The sequence below is a fragment of the Peromyscus californicus genome, unplaced genomic scaffold (genome assembly GCF_007827085.1).
Source record: "Peromyscus californicus insignis strain IS unplaced genomic scaffold, ASM782708v3 Scaffold_6__1_contigs__length_162567912, whole genome shotgun sequence".
Taxonomy (NCBI): Eukaryota; Metazoa; Chordata; class Mammalia; order Rodentia; family Cricetidae; genus Peromyscus; species Peromyscus californicus.
Genome location: NW_026294584.1, coordinates 42,140,322 through 42,156,662, shown reverse-complemented (window position 1 = coordinate 42,156,662; position 16,341 = coordinate 42,140,322). Strand labels below are relative to the sequence as shown.

The following is a 16,341-nucleotide window of genomic DNA, read 5'->3' as shown; positions in this document are numbered from 1 at the left end:
ATGACCTTCCTAAGAGTTTGCCAGGCCCCCCCAATGAAGGTCTCTGGGAAAATCGCAGGCTTTGATCCTCTCTCATCACTGGAAGCTACACACAAGAACTCTTTGTAAGTTCAAAGTGTTTACCCAAAGTCAGGCTTTGGGGACCTGCAGGAGGGCTCGGCAGGTAAGAGGGTCTGCCGCCAAGCCTGAGGATCAGCATTTGATCCCTGAGAGCTACAGGATGGAAGGAGAGAACTGGCTCTGTCACGTTGTCCTCTGACCTCCGTGTGCACAGTTTCCTGCAGGTGTCCACACACACACACACACACACACACACACACACACACACGCACGCACGCACGCACGCACGCACCCACACACACACACACACACACACACACACACACACACACACACACACACAAGAAAAATAACTAAATGTGATTAAAAAATAAAGTCGGGCTCTGACCTGCCCAGGAGAATGGAAGGGTGGGAGAAAGGGAATTAATTTCCTCTACCCCTTCTTATGGGGAAAGTGAGATTTAAAAGAATAACAATAACCAGGTTCTTGTTTAGTTATAAAGAGTGAACAAAGGAAGAGGCAATGGCTTGGCAGTGTGTCCGTTGAAGCCAGCTCAAAATGGCCACCGAAAGAGCTGGGTGGGAAGTGTGCCCCTGTGGTGTCAAGTACTTGGGAGGCTGAGGCAGGAGGATTGGTTGAACCCAGGAGTTTGAGGCCAGCTTAGATCTCATTTAGAAAAGCTTAATGAAAAAATACAGACCATTTCATGATTCTGTCAGGGCCATACTACTCTCTTTTTTTTCCAACCATGCTGCTGTGAACCCTAGAAAAACTTTTTTTGGGGGGAGGAGACTTCAAAATATTTATAAATTCTTTTCTTTTCATCATCTTAGTGAGACAGGGTCTCACTAGGTAGCCCTAGCTGCCCTGGACCTGAGTAGATCAGGCTGGCCTCAAACTCACAGCCACCTACCGACCTCTGCCTCCCAAAGGCTTGGACTAAAGGCATATATTTATCGGCCACTGCATCTCGCCAATAAACACACTTTAAAAATAACACTTCATCAAAGAAATCGTAAAATGTCTGGACGGGGTGTGTTAGGAATTTAGTAAAAAAAAAACAACTTGTTAAAAAGGATGAGTTTTAGCCATGGACTACAGAGTGGTGGCTCACTCCTGTGATCTCAGCACCTAGGAAGCTCAGACAGGAGGATTGCCGTGGGTTTGTGGCCAGCCTGGGCTACTTATTTGAGAGTAACCTGTACTACACAGTGAGGTTATGTCTCAAAACAAAACCAAAAAGCACAGGCAGCCCTTAGTGTACCTGAGCTCCATTCAGGGAACATGCTCTGAAAAGCCAGTGTTACAGGAACTTAGGGGAGGGGGGTGCTATGTTAGAGACCCAGAGGAGGTCACGGCACCTCGCTTCAGCCCTTCTCTCTCTTCTTGCTCTCTGGCCTGGCACACTTATCTTCTCCCCTTTCTCTCCTATAATAAACTACCTCCTTTCTTGCAACAGAAAGAAAGAGAAGAGAAGGAACCACTGCTAGTCACGAATAGACACACAATTCCTTCTTAACCACAAAAAGAGAAACGTACTATGTTCCTGGATTCAGCATCAAGATGCATATAACACACACACGCACACCACATAAATTTTTATATTGCCATAAAGCTAAAGAGACCATCCGATTTATAGTACATCTTTTCATCACTAAGGTGAGATTTGTTCATTCAACAAATATTTAGTGAGCACCTACTACGTACTAGACAGTATTCTGGATGCTTGGGATACATTAATTAACAAAACAAGAGCTGTTGTTTCAGTACTGAGGACTATACTCAGAGCCTTGCACTTGCTAGGCAAGTATTCAACCACGCAGACAGACTCTCACTATTTATTTACTTCTGTTTTTGTTTGTTTGAGATAGAGTCTCACTGTGTAGCCCTGGCTGTCCTGGAATTCACTATGTAGACCAGGCTGGCTTTGAACTCACAGAGATCTGCCTGCCTCTGCTGAGTGCTGGGATTAAAGATGTGCACTACCATTTCTGGCCCTAAAAGCTTTTTGCAATGGGATTCAGATAGAAATAAAAAAAACTACAGAGTGTGCTGGAACGTTCTATAGAAATAAAAGAATGAATTGGAAGGAACCAAAAAATGCTCGTGGGGGTTGGAATGGGCTTATTGCCTCATTAAACAGGGTGGGCAGTTTTTAAAAAGCATGTTTTCTGTTGGAGCACATATGCACCATGGCATGCTTGTAGATGTCGGAAGACAATTTGGGGGTTCTCCTCTTCCCTGTAGTTCCTGGGGATTGCACACAAGTCTGCCAGGCTCTGCAGTGGTACCTTTACCCTCAGAGTCATTTTGCCAGTCCCCTTCTGGAGACTTCTGAAATCAGTGGCACCTTCATTGCAGTGAAAACGCCTATGACCCAACTTCAGACATCTTCTTTCCCCCCTGCATTCCTTTCTTTCTCCTTTTCTTCTGTTCATTTCTGTGGTTGCGAGTGTGTGGTAAGTGAGTGTGTCTGTGTGTGTTTCCGTGTACGAGGTGTAGCTGTGCACATGGCATCTGTGGGGCTCAGAGGACAGCTCTCGGGTGTTGGTCCTTACACTTTCACCCTGAGACCAGGTCTCTTGGAACTGTGTACCCCAGGTCAGGCAGGCCAGCCAGCTTCTTTCAGTTCTCCTGGGCCTTGGGATCGCAGAGGCACCTACTACTGCTCTGGGCGTGTGTATGTGTTTGGGATCAGAATTTGGGTGGTCAGACTTGCTGGGTAAAGAACCTTTACCCACTGAACCACTCCCCAGCCCCCCAGGGCTTATCTGAACTGTCTGTTCATGGGCCAGCCTCACGCTATTCTAAATGTTGAAGTTTTATGGACCTGATCAGGTTAATTTGAAAATAATTTTTTTCTCCCCCCACCCCAGCTGTTCTATTGAATATGGCACAATATTCCCTTCTTCCCCAGCATCCACTCGATGGCAATAGTTCAGACCTCCAGTTAACAGATTTAAAACTCAGTGGTTGGAGTTTTCTACACGTACTGTGCCTTGGCTCATTGCCATATCTTTGCTCATGTGTTCCTACCACTGAGACGTTCTTCCCAAACTCAGCAGGCCCCCAAATCTCTTCATTTTAGCTGGTCCCAGTGCACGCTTGTAACCCTACTACTCAAGAAGCAGAGGCAAGGGGATCGAAATGCATGGCCTGCATGAGCTACACAGACAAGACTGCATTGTGAGATGGTCCTCTGACCATACAAGGCATGTGCATGTCCACACCCCACACAAGAACACACACACACACACAGATACACTCATTTATCACACACATGAAACTACAGGGAAAAAAATCAGAAGAGGCTCTTCATTAACACCCACCTCCAATAGCTTCCTGTGTCTCTGTCCTATATAAATATTTCTGTCACAGAGTTATTATATGAGATTTTTTTTTTAAACCTGTTTTCCCCTCTAACATCTTATGCGTCATTGGAGGAGGTCAGTGAGGATGAGGTCAGAATTCCATAGGTTCTGTGTGCAATGTGTTGGTCCAGCTAGGCTGCTACATTGCAGTAGCAAGGCTGTCCTTACGTCCCCCTCCCCCAATCTCTACAGCTTCACACAGTAAACGCTGGTTTCCCTTTCTCCAGGGGTCAAATGAGGCTTTTCTCTGTGGCATCTTCACTACAGGGCATAAACCAACGGAGAGGTTCCATACATATCAATTCTAGTTCCTGAAGCACGGGGGAGGGCGTGGGGTGGGGAGCTTCCACTATGGAAGTCAGTCTTTACATGTAGAACACATGTGCTGCTTCTACTCAGCACTCATTGAGCAGAATTACTTATATGGCCTCATTCAACCACAAGGGGTCAGGAGTGAGCTTCCAGCCAGGAATGGTCACAGTCACCTGTAATCCCAGTGAAGAGGCTGAGGCGAGATTTCTTAAGTTTGAGTCCACTCTGGACCACGCAGTGAGACTCTGTCTCAAAACAAACAAACAAACAAACAAACAAAGGAATGCAGGAATATTTGAGACTACAATGACTACCACTAGTGGTCTTCCTGGTAGATAATTACTCAACTCACATCTCTCCTGCAGGTAGGACACCCTTACTACACCTTCCCTCAAAGGAAAAAAATAAAATAAAATTTCTCTACCAGTGTGACTGACATTATATATATATCATGCTTCCACACAGCAGTCCCGCAGATGAGGAATGGGGGTGGGCCACAGCAGCCTGATGATTGTGGAGTAGCAACCAGCAGTCCTGTGGGCCCCTTCCCCTGGAGGAAGGGGTGCACTGTCGAGGCAACTGTTTCATTTTGGGAACTCAGGTCTTGCTACATTATAGCCTAATATGTCCTTGACTGATGAAAAAAACTGGAATTAGCGGGGCATGGCGGTACACACCTGTAATCCCACCAATTAGGACACTAAGGCAAGGAGGGTTGCCAAGAGTTCAAAGTCAGTACAGACTATATAGCGAAACCCTGTCTCTAAATTAGTGTGCATGGGTGCACACAACCAAAGCCAACTAACACTGATATGTGTGACATTAGCTTACATGGAGGGCAGGCGTGCACCACCATGCTTGGTTTCCAGTTACAGTTTTTTACTTGTACATTTATTTATTTATGGGTGGGGGGCACATTTGTGAACGGCAAAGAACAATTTAGAGGAGTTGGCTCTCACCTTCCATCACGTGGGTCCTGGGGAGCCAATTCAGGTCATCGGGCTAGGCAGCAAGTGCTTTACCCACTGAGCCAGCTTGCCAGACCTCCAATTACTTTTTTTTTAAAATTTTTTGAGACAGGGTTTCTCTGTGTAGCTTTGCGCCTTTTCCTGGAACTCACTTGGTAGCCCAGGCTGGCCTCGAACTCACAGAGATCCGCCTGGCTCTGCCTCCCGAGTGCTGGGATTAAAGGCGTGCACCACCACCACCACCACCACCACCACCACCACCACCACCACCACCACCACCACCACCACCACCGCCCAGCTTTACATTTTTTTTTTTTTCCCGTGACCAGGTTTCTCTGTGTAGCTTTGGAGCCTGTCTTGGAACTCACTCTGTAGCCCAGGCTGGCCTCCAATTCAGAGATCCGACTACCTCTGCCTCCCGAGTGCTGGGATTAAAGACGTGCACCACCACCACCCAGGGTGACAACAGATCTTAAACCTCAACAACTGAATCACAAGTTTGAGGCCAGCCTGAGCTACAAAGCAAGACCCAATAAATAAATCTTTGGCTAAGAAATCTTTGACGCTGGGCGGTGGTGGCGGCACACGCCTGTAAACCCAGCACTCGGGAGGCAGAGGCAGGTGGATCTCTGTGAGTTCAAGGCCAGCCTGGTCTATAGAGCTAGTCCAGGACAGGCTCCAAAGCTACAGAGAAACCCTGCCTGGAGAAAAAAAAAAAAAAGAAAGAAAGAAAGAAAAGGAAAATCTTTGGCTAAGAATGTACCTAGAATGGGGAGTTTGGCAATACACTGATACCACACAGCAATACACAAAATGAATCCCTAAACAGGGTTTATCAGCCAGTTTCATTAAGAGCATCCAGAAAGCAGAACTGGTTGAACAGGAGGCTGTGTTCCATTCCTTTCTTTTGGCCAAAATCAATCAAATTCCTAAAACAATGAACACAGAGATGAGAATAAATGGATAACGTAGCCTGAGGCAAAGTGAACACTTTGATACGCAGGGCAGGGAATGGAGTGGTGGAGTGGGGGAAGGAACCCTCTTTACTAGTCATGATGGCACACACCATTAATCCCAGCACCTGAGGCAGATGGGGCTCTGTGAAGGAGGCCAGTCTGGGTCACTTGTGGAGCTAGAGTTCTAGGCTAGACAGGGCTATGTCGTGAGACTGTTCCGAAACAAAACAAAACACGATCTTCCACTGTTGAATAAAGGTGAAGCTGCCAGAGCTGAGTGAGTGCAGAAACAATCACCTACAATGTAGCTATAATCCCAGATCCTCCAGGCTAGGGCGGAAGGGTCCTAAGTTCAAGGCCAGCCTGGGTCACTTATCAGCTACATTTAGTGGTAAAATTAAACAGTCACATGGGTGGATAAGACAATGCAGAGACAGAACAGCAAGGCCTGCAGGAACACTTGTCTCTTATAGACTCAAGGAAGGGCTGGGAGAGGGTGTTGTCCTCAGGAGAATGAATGAACAACTCTGCCTTGGAGACAAGTCTCTTACATAAAATGGCATAGTATCTCCAAAGGACCCAAGTACATCCTAGCATACACTTACCTCTGAATTACCTATAGTACCCAATAGAATAGAAATACTATAGTTGCTCTACTTTTGTTTTGTTTTGTTTAGGGAGAAATGAAAAGAAAAATGTCTTATCTTGGACAAAAATATTTCATCATGGACATAATTAAAACAAAAACAAAACTATTTTCGGGGCTGGAGAGATGGCTCAACGGTTAAGGGCACTGACTGCTCTTCCAGAGGACCTAGGTTCAAATCCCAGAACCCACATGCAAGTCACTATCTGTAACTCCAAGATCTGACACTCACACAGACACATCTGCAGGCAAAACACTAACGTATATAAAATAAAAGTAAATAAAAAATATTTCCACTGTACAGTTTCAGTGGTACAGTGCTTACCTAGTATGGGCAAAGCCCTAAATTCAATCCTGAGCACTAATAATCCAAAGCTCAACCTACAACTGGCTGAATCCATGGAGGTAGCTATGAAGGGCCAATTGTGATAGTCTTGCCTATGCTCATATAACTGGCTGATACAGGGCAAGCCTGAAAAGCCCTGTCCCCAAGTCTATGTTTAAACAATTTTTATTGTTTGAGCTCAGTCTTGCTATGCAGTCTTGGAACTTTCTGCACCTCAGCTTCCTAAGTGCTTAGGATCATAGGCATATACTACCATGTTCAATTCCTAAACAAAGTTTTGAGCACTGTCTTGCTCCTGAGTTTGAAAATACTAAGTTTAGGTACAAGCAGGTGAATCAGGAGGTCAAGGCCAGCCTCAGCTACATGAGACAATCTCAAAAATAAAAACGGCTAGGTGTGGTGGCACACACCTTTAATCCCAGCACCAGGGAGGCAGAGGCAGGCATCTCTCTGTGAGGACAGAGAGAGAAAGAGAGAGTTTACTCAAAGATATAGGATTTAAACTTTTCCTTACTACTTTCAGGGGCAGACATGTCAACATGACACATAGTGGAAATATATATAGTCTCATTTATTGTATTAGAAAAATTCATTTAAGCCACACAGTGGCTGGATCTCCCACACCCTGAGCAGGTCTGATCATCCCACAACCCTCTTTAGACATTATACATAAACGCATGTGCACTACATTGGAGGAAGAACTTAATGTACAACTGAGACCTGGACACTGGATATTCCAACCTCTCTCTCCTTATTGCCAACCCATAACCCCTTAACTGCTGTCCAAACAGCTCTCATGGAAGAAACTCAGTATCAAACCAACCAGAAGATACGTATGTCCAAGAGTCCTTTATCTCTCAACAGCTGAAGCTGGTACACCTCCATCTCAGGGCCACATTGCAGGCCAGCAAAGCATATGGCAAACGTCGGAAGAATGAGATTCCCTCCCACATCCAGACAACCCACTCACACCTCTACATTAAATATGCCCTTTTCCAGGGTAAGGAACATCCAAAAAAAGGCCCTTCCAGGCCTACTAACAGTTCTTTGGAGACACCGATGCTGCCTCTTCGGAAATGGAGCACTTGGTTGAACATGTTGATGTTAGTGTGCCAAAGTATAGCTGATTTCTGGATGGAGGTTTTATTGTACGCCTCTAGATGCATGGTCTGGTAGGCCTTTGGGAGGCTCTGTGTTGTCCAGCTGACCTCTGGTGACCCAGGGGCTCCCAGGCAATGGGCTCTCCAATAAGCCCTCCAGTGACTCCATCAGTCTAACAAAGACGGAGAGCAGGGTCAGTATGACCCCCAGCAGATAGAGGTTCACCATATACTTCATGGCTGTTATGTCCAGCTCCTTTGCAGGGAAGTAGATCTGCTTTCTGCTTCTAGACCCTGTGAAGAAAGAGGAAAAACAGTCTATAATCTAGTCTCTGGGGATGTGTATGCATCCTTCAACTCTGATTTTCCTGGGAGAAGAGAAGCCCTGCCAGCCAGGCAGCCAGGGCCACTGCATGTCTGCTCACAGCATCATCCCCAAGTACGTTTGCACTGCAAACACCACGGCGGAAGAACAAATCATACGCTGGAATCATTTCCACAGCACTGTTTACAACTGTTTGTCTTAACCCTTCTCACTCTTTCCAGAATCCTGCTCTGTTGCCCAGGCTAGCCTCATACTTGAAGCAATCCTCTTGTCTGTGCCTCTCAAGAGCTGGGATTACAGAGACATTCCACATATCCAGCTACTTTTACTTCTCCTGAAGACCATTCCTACCAAGAGCAAGGGACAGACCCCATGTTGCCGTGCCAGTACTTCCCTTTACATAAGGAAATATAAGAAAAATCATGCTGGAGAGACATGGGGCTTAGTTGTTAGCACTGGCTGATCTTGCAGAGGACTGGAGTTTGATTTCCAGCACCCAGATGGCAGCTCACAATCATACGTAACTCCAGTCCCCAGGGAATCTGATACCATCTCTGGCCTCTACTGGCACCACACACCCATGATGCATAGCAAGCATGCAGACAAAACGTGAGGCACAATACATACATACATACACACACACACACACACACACACACACACACACACACACAATGAAAATGCTAGATGGGGCTGGTGGTGCATGCCTAGGGCTACACAGTGACTTAAAACTCAGTCTGGGCAACTCAGTGAGACCCTGACTCAAAAGGTGTAAAAAGAAGTTTGAACCAGGCCGTGGTGGCCCACGCCTTTAATCCCAGCATAGGCAGTCAGATCTCTAAAGCCAGCCTGGTCTACAGAGCAAGTTCTAAAACATCCAGGGCTACACAGAGAAACCCTGTCTCGGGGATAAAAAAAAAAAGAGGCTGAAAATATAACTCAGTGCTATAGAGAGCTCGCCTAGCATGCTGCAGCACCACAAGAATAAAAAGTAAGAACATGCTCTAGATAAGACAACCTGTATATTAGTCTACTGTATCACACATTTGAGTATAAACGTCTTGAAAGTCAATATAAATATAAATGATAAGGGTGGCAAAGGCCTGTAATCCCAGCTATGAAGGAGGCTGAGGCAGAAGGAATGCAAGTTTAAGGGCGGCCTGAGCTACAGAGAGAGTTTAGAAGCTACTTTGGGGGACTTGGTGAAGCCTTGTCTCAAATTAAAAAGGGCTGGCCCAGTGGTAATAAACCTTAGCATATACAAAATTCTAGGTTCAGTCCCTAGGACCTCAAAACAAAAAGCAGTAACCACAGAATAACTGAAAGTTGAATCAAGTTAATTTGTCCAAGCATCGTTGAATGCTTTCAAATAGTTCAGGCATTCTGGAAAAAACTTAGGGCCACGCGGTCGTCCCACAAGACAAGAACCCAGCCTTCAGGGGGGCAGTTACTACACAACACTCTAATAGATACATTAGAAAGGGGAAGATGAGGGTGCTTTGGGCACGCTTGGTGGGCGAGCATAGGCGGCCCATGGGGTTCATAGATCGGCAGAGAGCCGACGGAGGCTCTGGAGGAACAGCCCTGAAAGGAGGCGCAGGCAGCCTGACCGACCACAGGGCGAGGGATCCAGGATTTGGTCTCCAGCTTGGAGGGTCCTGGACCAGTTACCTCAGGAGGAAGAGTCGGGAGACGGCTGCTCGCTGTCACAGCAGGTCGTGCAGGCCTAAGGAGGAAGATCCGCAGAGTCGCAGCGTGGAAACTCCACGCAGGCACCGCTCGGGATACAAATAAGGAGCAGAGAGAAACCGACGTCTCGAGGCCCCGCCCACCGCGGGCGAGGCCCCGCCCCCGGAGACCGCGCACGCGTACCGAAGCCGCACGCACGCTTCCCCACGCACGCTTCCCGGGTGCACGTCCGCCCTTCGCCCTGCCCCCGCGTCAGCCGGACCGGTCACCGCGGAGTTCGGAGGGAGGCGCGGCAAGCACGCGGCTTGCGCTTGACTCACTGCTGTCCGGAAGGGGTCTGGCGTGAGGATCAACCCTGCCGGCCTTCTTCTAAGACAACCAGGGCGCCAAAAGGCGCCTTTACCCCACCCTCCCCGTCGCCATGCTTGAAGTGACACCACTCGGGACGGGTAGTGGGTGAAGGCCCCGGCAGGGGTTCTTTTTTGGAGCAGGTTCTTACTGTGTAGCCCGGGCTGGCCTCGAACCCTCCCGAGTGAAAGTGAAATATTCTCCTAGCGTTGGCCTTGGCTCTTAACGGTGTTTTGGACAAATCACCTTGCTCAGTGGCTCCGGTCCCCAGTGAGGGTATTGGCTCCTAGATGCTTTTTGTTTTCTTTCATTTAAAATAAACTACTTGCTTTTAAAGGTGCCTTCGGCGTGAACTAGAGAGGGAGAAGGTCCAGGCTTCATACCTGGAAATTGACCTGCCTTACTAGTCACTCTCCAGCTCCAACCAAGACAATGCAGACGTGTTGTCCCAAAAGGGGAATCTCAGAAAAGATTCCTGGGGAGATCGAGAGTGGGAAAGGCCCCCCTAGAACTACGGATAGTTCTAACACTGAATATCCACACGTGGAAGGTTGTGGGTGGCTCCTATGCCTTCTCGGGGTGAAGAGTGGGCTGTGATCGAAGGCAGGGATCGGGGGTCCCGCGATCTCTAGGATCGCTGAGTCAGTGTACCAGGGCAAGAACCAAGTCTGTGGGGCAGAAGCCCTCCCCTCTAAGCTACACAGTTGAAGGGAGGAAGCAAACTCCCGCCGTGACCTTTCCCCTACTTTCCAGGATGTCTAGTCTGTTGCGGAGGGGGCGGGGATGCCCGGAAGAAGAGAGACGTGCTGGCGGGGCCGACAGAGGTCCATGGAATCAACTGAGCAACCCACATCAATTTTGGTTCATCATTTACAGTGTCTGTGCCCCTTTACCCTGAATTCTACCTCTGGGAATTATCCCTCAGGTAATCCCACCTGTGGAGAAAGGAGTTATCACAGTACTGTGCCCAGTTGGGAAGGACTGAGAATGTCCACCAATAAAAGCTGGTTATATAAATCATAGGGCATTCATACAGGGATTGCCATAAGCCAGGAAAAGAAAAGGCAGTCTGTACATACGTTCACAGTCTCCACAGCATGTTGTTAAGAAAAGGTAAGTATAGGACCGAGCTGGGGATGTAGAGTGCTTACTTTATCCGTCAAGGTAAAGGTCTCCACGTAAACCATCCACAATCCCAGCATTTGGGAGGTGGGTGCAGGGGGAACAGTACAAATTCAAGGTCTTCCAGTACCTAGTGAGTTGGGCTACAAGCAACACTGTCTCAAAACTACAGGGCTTTAATCCCAGCCCTTGGGCAGGGGCAGGCTGACCTCTAAATTCAAAGCCCGCCTGGTCTACAGAGCGGATGACTTTTCGGGATAGCAGGGCTACACACAGAAACCCTGTCTCAAAAAACTGAAAGAAATAAAGCAAAACAAAAACCACTGGTATGTGCCATAATGTCGATGAAATGTGAAAACATGCTAATTGAAAGGAAGCAGACTGGAAGCTGGAGAGGTGGCTGAGCAGTTAAGAGCACTGGCAGCTCTTCATCGAACCCAGGCTCAGTCCCCAACATCCACAGAGTGGCTCACAACCAGCAGTGTCTGTCCTCACCAGGCACTGCACACATGTGGTACACAGTCATACAAATGCAGGTGAAACATTCACACCCATAAAATAATTTAAAAGACACGCATATGATTCCATTTAGGTGACATGTCAGAATAGACAAATGCAAAAACCTAAAGAGATAACATAAATTAGTGGTCACCACACTAAAAGAAGGGAGGTTTTTGATAAAAGGTCTTGCTATATAAAATATACATTAGGCTAGCCTGGAGATCTCCCTCCTCTGGCCCCTGAGTGTTGGGGGGCACTATAGCCAGCATGAGGTTTCTTTTTCTGGTAGGTGATGAAATGTTCAGAAATTAGTGATGATAGTTGCACAAATCTGTGAATGCACTCAAAACCACTGAATTATATGCTTCATTTAAAAGCTGAAATTTAGACTGGGAATGTAGCTTTGTTGGTAGAGTGCCTAGCATGCTCAAGTCCTAGGTTCAATCCCCAGCATTGCATAAATTGAGTGTGATGGTGCATGCCTGTAATTCCAACACTTAGGAGGGGGAGGGTCAAATTTTCAGGGTTATTTTTCAGATACATTATAAATTTGAAAGCAGCTTGGGAGATATAGGAACTTATTACACACATCAGAAACTGAACTTTGTTGCATGGATTATGTCTGAATAAAGTCAGATTTTTAACTTTTGAGTCAGGGTCTTGCTGGCTTTAAACTCTCCACCTCTTCCTCAGTCTCCCAAATGTTGTGATTATAGGTGTAGGCCACCCATGCCCGACAAGAACATTATTTGTCTTTAAAAGAGGTTAAGGACATCTTCAGATAAACACAGAAAGCCACCACAGGCCTTTAGAAAGGAAACTTCTGATGTGTTTAAGAAGAAAAGTAAGGTCAAAAGGAAATGAGCTGCAAAAAGAAAGTGGTCAAATGTTTAGAAAACACATGGGTCTATCTAAATAAATTAGAGTCAAAACTATTTCTAATAATAATGATTAGTGTGGGAAAGTAAAAATAAGATGAACTAAGAAAACCCTGGGAAACATTTAAGATGGGAACAGGAGCCTGGGTGTGATGTTGAATGTCTACACACTAGCATTGGCGAGGTGAGGCCGAAGGGTCAGTCAGATGTCAGTTTCAACTGTATAACGAGCTCAAAGCCAGCCTAGGCCACCGGAGCCTTCTGTCTTGGTTAATCCTGATTATCAGCTTGATGGAATTTAGAATCACCATGGAAACAGCTCCTGGGAAAGTCTGTGAGGGTATTTCTGGATTAAGTTAACCATAGTGAGGGTCCTGGACTGAAAGAAAAGAGAACGGAGCACCAGCATCCATGCAATGCTACCAGCTGCCCCGTGGGGCTGCTGCCCGCCTTTCCCATGCCACCCTGATGTACTGATAACCTCAAGTTCTACACCAAGATAAGCCCTTCCAAGTTGCCTTTGTCAGGATACTTTATTATAGCAATAGGAAAGCAACTACCGCACTCTGTTTTACAGTGGCTTTTGTCAGTCTGCTTTATTGTTACAGTAAGTAGGAAAGTAACTACCACGTGGTATTTCACAGTGGGCGTGGGGGAGGCCCCAGGGAACAGATAAAGTTGAGCCAGTCTTTTATTTGGGAGGAAAGTAGCCATTCACTTTAGATTTTTTTGTGTCTTCAAATTAAAATACTTGCCAAGCTCGTGGCTTTTAATTCCAGCATTTGGGTGGCAGAGGCAGGCCAACCTCTGTGAGTCTGAGGCCAGCCTAGTCTACATAGCGAGTTCCAGGATAGTCAAAACTACATAGAGACCCTGTCTCCAAAAAGAAAGAAAAAAAAAAATACAAAGGCTAGATCTCCTTTTTGCTCCCTATCCTGAAATTTTCAGGTTTCAGACCGTCAAGTAGGACAGTAAAGTTTCAGCTGAGCACACCCCTGTTGCTCTTGCAACCTGAGAGGCTGAGGCAGTCTGTCTCGGGAAGCTGGATGTGAAGCTAGGTGTGGCGAGTCACATGTTAATCCTACCACTTATGAGGCTGAGAGAGCAAGGAGAGTTTGGGGCCTACTCCAGCTACTTAGCCAGAACTGGAATGGGCAGGGGCCAGGGAAGGAAGGAAAAAAGGAAGGGAGAAAATAAAAGTGGGGGAAAAACCCCAAAACTAAACAAAACAATCCCCCAGCAGTTTCTGCTCTGAAAAGGAATGTGTGACCCAGAATGTAAGGTCTTCTGCTCACTGCTGGATCCTCAGTGTCAGACATGTTCAATCAATACTGGATAAGGGAGTGGATGGATGATGGGTTCACCCACTTCTGCACCCTCAATGTCATTTCTCACAGTAGCCTTCCTAAACAGCCCTTATGTGTCAGTACCGGAAACCTTCTCCATCTCCCCTCTCGGCTTCACTTTGTCTTCATAGTGCCCAACACCATCAGCTCACATTCATTTGTCAATTATTTTCTCCCACAAGATTGTAGCTCTGTGAGAATGAGGATTTGGATTGCTCTGAAAATTGCTCCATACCTAAACCAGAACAATGCCAGGCGTATAGCAGGCGCTTATATATTTGCTGAATGAATCATTTTGTATAAATGAGATAGTTTCATGAATTTGGAAATAAAATAACAGCTGTGAAATACTGTCAGTGTTTGTTTTGTTTTGGCGTGGATTTTGTTGTTGCTGTACGGTTTTTATTTCATTTTACATACCAGCCAGTTTCCCCTCCCTCCTTTCTTCCCATTCCGTCCCCCGACCTCCCTTCTACTCCCCCCCCCCCCCATCTATTCCTCCTTCCTCTCCATTCAGATGGGGTAAGGTCTCCCATGGGAATCTACAAAGCATGGCATATCAAGTTGAAGCAGGACCAAGCTCTTCCCCCCTGCATCAAGGTTGAACCAAGGAATTCCACCATAGGGAATAGATTCCAAAGATCATGCATCAGTGACAGGTCCTGGTCCCACTGCTAGGGGCTCCACAAAAGACCAAGCTACACAACTGTCACCCAGATGCAGAGAGCCTGGGTTGGTCCCATGCTGGCTCCCTGGCTGTCCATGCAGAGTCCCTGAGCTCTGGTCAGCTGTCTCTGTGGGTTTCCCCATCTTGATCTTGACACCCCCTTGCTCTTATAATCCCTCCACCCTCTCTACAACTGGACTCCCAGAGCTCCGTCCCATGCTTGACTGCGGATCTCTGCATCTGCTTCCGTCAGGTACTGGATGAAGACTCTTTGATGACAGGGTATTACCAATCTGATTACAGGGGAAGGCCAGTTCAGGCCTCCTCTCCACTATTGCTAGGAGTCTTAGCTGGGGTCATGTTATTACGGTTTTTGTTGTTGCTGTTGTTTATGTTTTTTTTTAAGACAGAGTCTCACTCTACATTCCAGACCAGCTTGAAACTCACCATATAGTGTAGCCTGGCCTTGAACTCATATCAATCCTGCATCAGCCTCCCAAGCCCTGGAGTTGCAGGTGAGAACCAGTACACCCAGCTTTATTGGTATTTGTTATACATCTTAATAGTGTTCCTCTCTGGGTCATAAGATGACAATTTATCTTCTAAATTTTTCCCCACTGGTATTTGTTACAGCTATAATCTCAGAAAAAAATGAAGTTTACTAGTATTTTGTAACTTTGCTGCCTGAGCTCTTTATCCACCCCCCACCCCCCCCACCCCGTGATGTTCTGCGTATTGGACCAAGGTCTTGTACATGCTGGGCAAACATTCTACCACTGCGCTCCACCCTTATGCCTGCCTTAGTCTTGACCTAGTTTTTCCATCTAAACTCATGTGTTGTTTTCCCTTCACTGCATGAAACAGTGAGATGTTAGCAGGAGTGACAGGAAGGGCCGTGACAGGGTGTGGAGAACCAGGGGAAAGGGGATCCAGAGGAATCACTGAAAGATTGGCCCCCAACGCAAGCAGTGACTTCTCCAGCCTATCTGGGTCAGTAGCCTCAATCCAGAATCTGGTTCTTTTGCAACTAAGCACAAGGCTGAGGCAAGACACTTTTCCAGGCCTCAGTTCCTTCATCAGGGCAGTGTGCTGTGGAGTCAGGGGTACCTCCTGGCACGACAGGCCCCCTGCTCCCCAGGTCCATTGGGGATTTTGGTAAACAGTGCTGTGTAGGAGGGAGTCTAGGGTTTAAAACCACACCGGGATCTGGTGAAACGGTTCCAGCAGATAACATGGCGTCACAAAGCCTGAGGACCTGGATTTGGTCCTTGGGACATACATGGTGGAAGGAGAGAACTGTATCCCTAAAAGTTGCCTTCTGACCCCCACATGCTCACTGTGGCACACATGTGGCCCTGCACACACACATGTATGCACACGTAATAAAGAAATAAAAATGTAATTTATGTAAACCGCACTACTCACCCTAGTACTCAGGAGGTCAAGGCAGGAGGATCTTGCATTTGAAGATGATTTGGGCTACATAGTTAGATATTGTTGGGGGGGAAAACTGAGATTGAAAAAGAAAGGATCTGTTTGTTTGATTCCTTTTGTGTTATGTGTGTGGAAGCACATGTGTTTGAGCAAGTCCCAGGAGTTGCCATTGTGGGGTTTGTGGGAGCCCACAGAGGCTTCCTAGTGAGAACTTACTTAGGGTCAGAGATTCTGGGCTTGCTTTACCCAGCAGGGCTGAGTAAGGAGATGA

The 16,341-nt window shown here is 46.9% G+C and overlaps 1 protein-coding gene across 1 annotated transcript; it reads right to left on the bottom strand.

Moving 5' to 3' along the window:
- Positions 1-7,210: 7,210 nt before the first annotated feature.
- Hilpda (hypoxia inducible lipid droplet associated) lies at positions 7,211-9,938 on the bottom strand. The gene is made up of 2 exons (XM_052720005.1): positions 9,757-9,938; positions 7,211-8,054 (listed from the first exon to the last, which is right to left on the bottom strand). Exon 2 carries the CDS (start codon positions 7,996-7,998, stop codon positions 7,804-7,806), a length of 195 nt encoding a protein of 64 aa, XP_052575965.1. The 5' UTR covers positions 7,999-8,054; positions 9,757-9,938; the 3' UTR covers positions 7,211-7,803.
- Between the last annotated feature and the right edge of the window lie 6,403 nt (positions 9,939-16,341).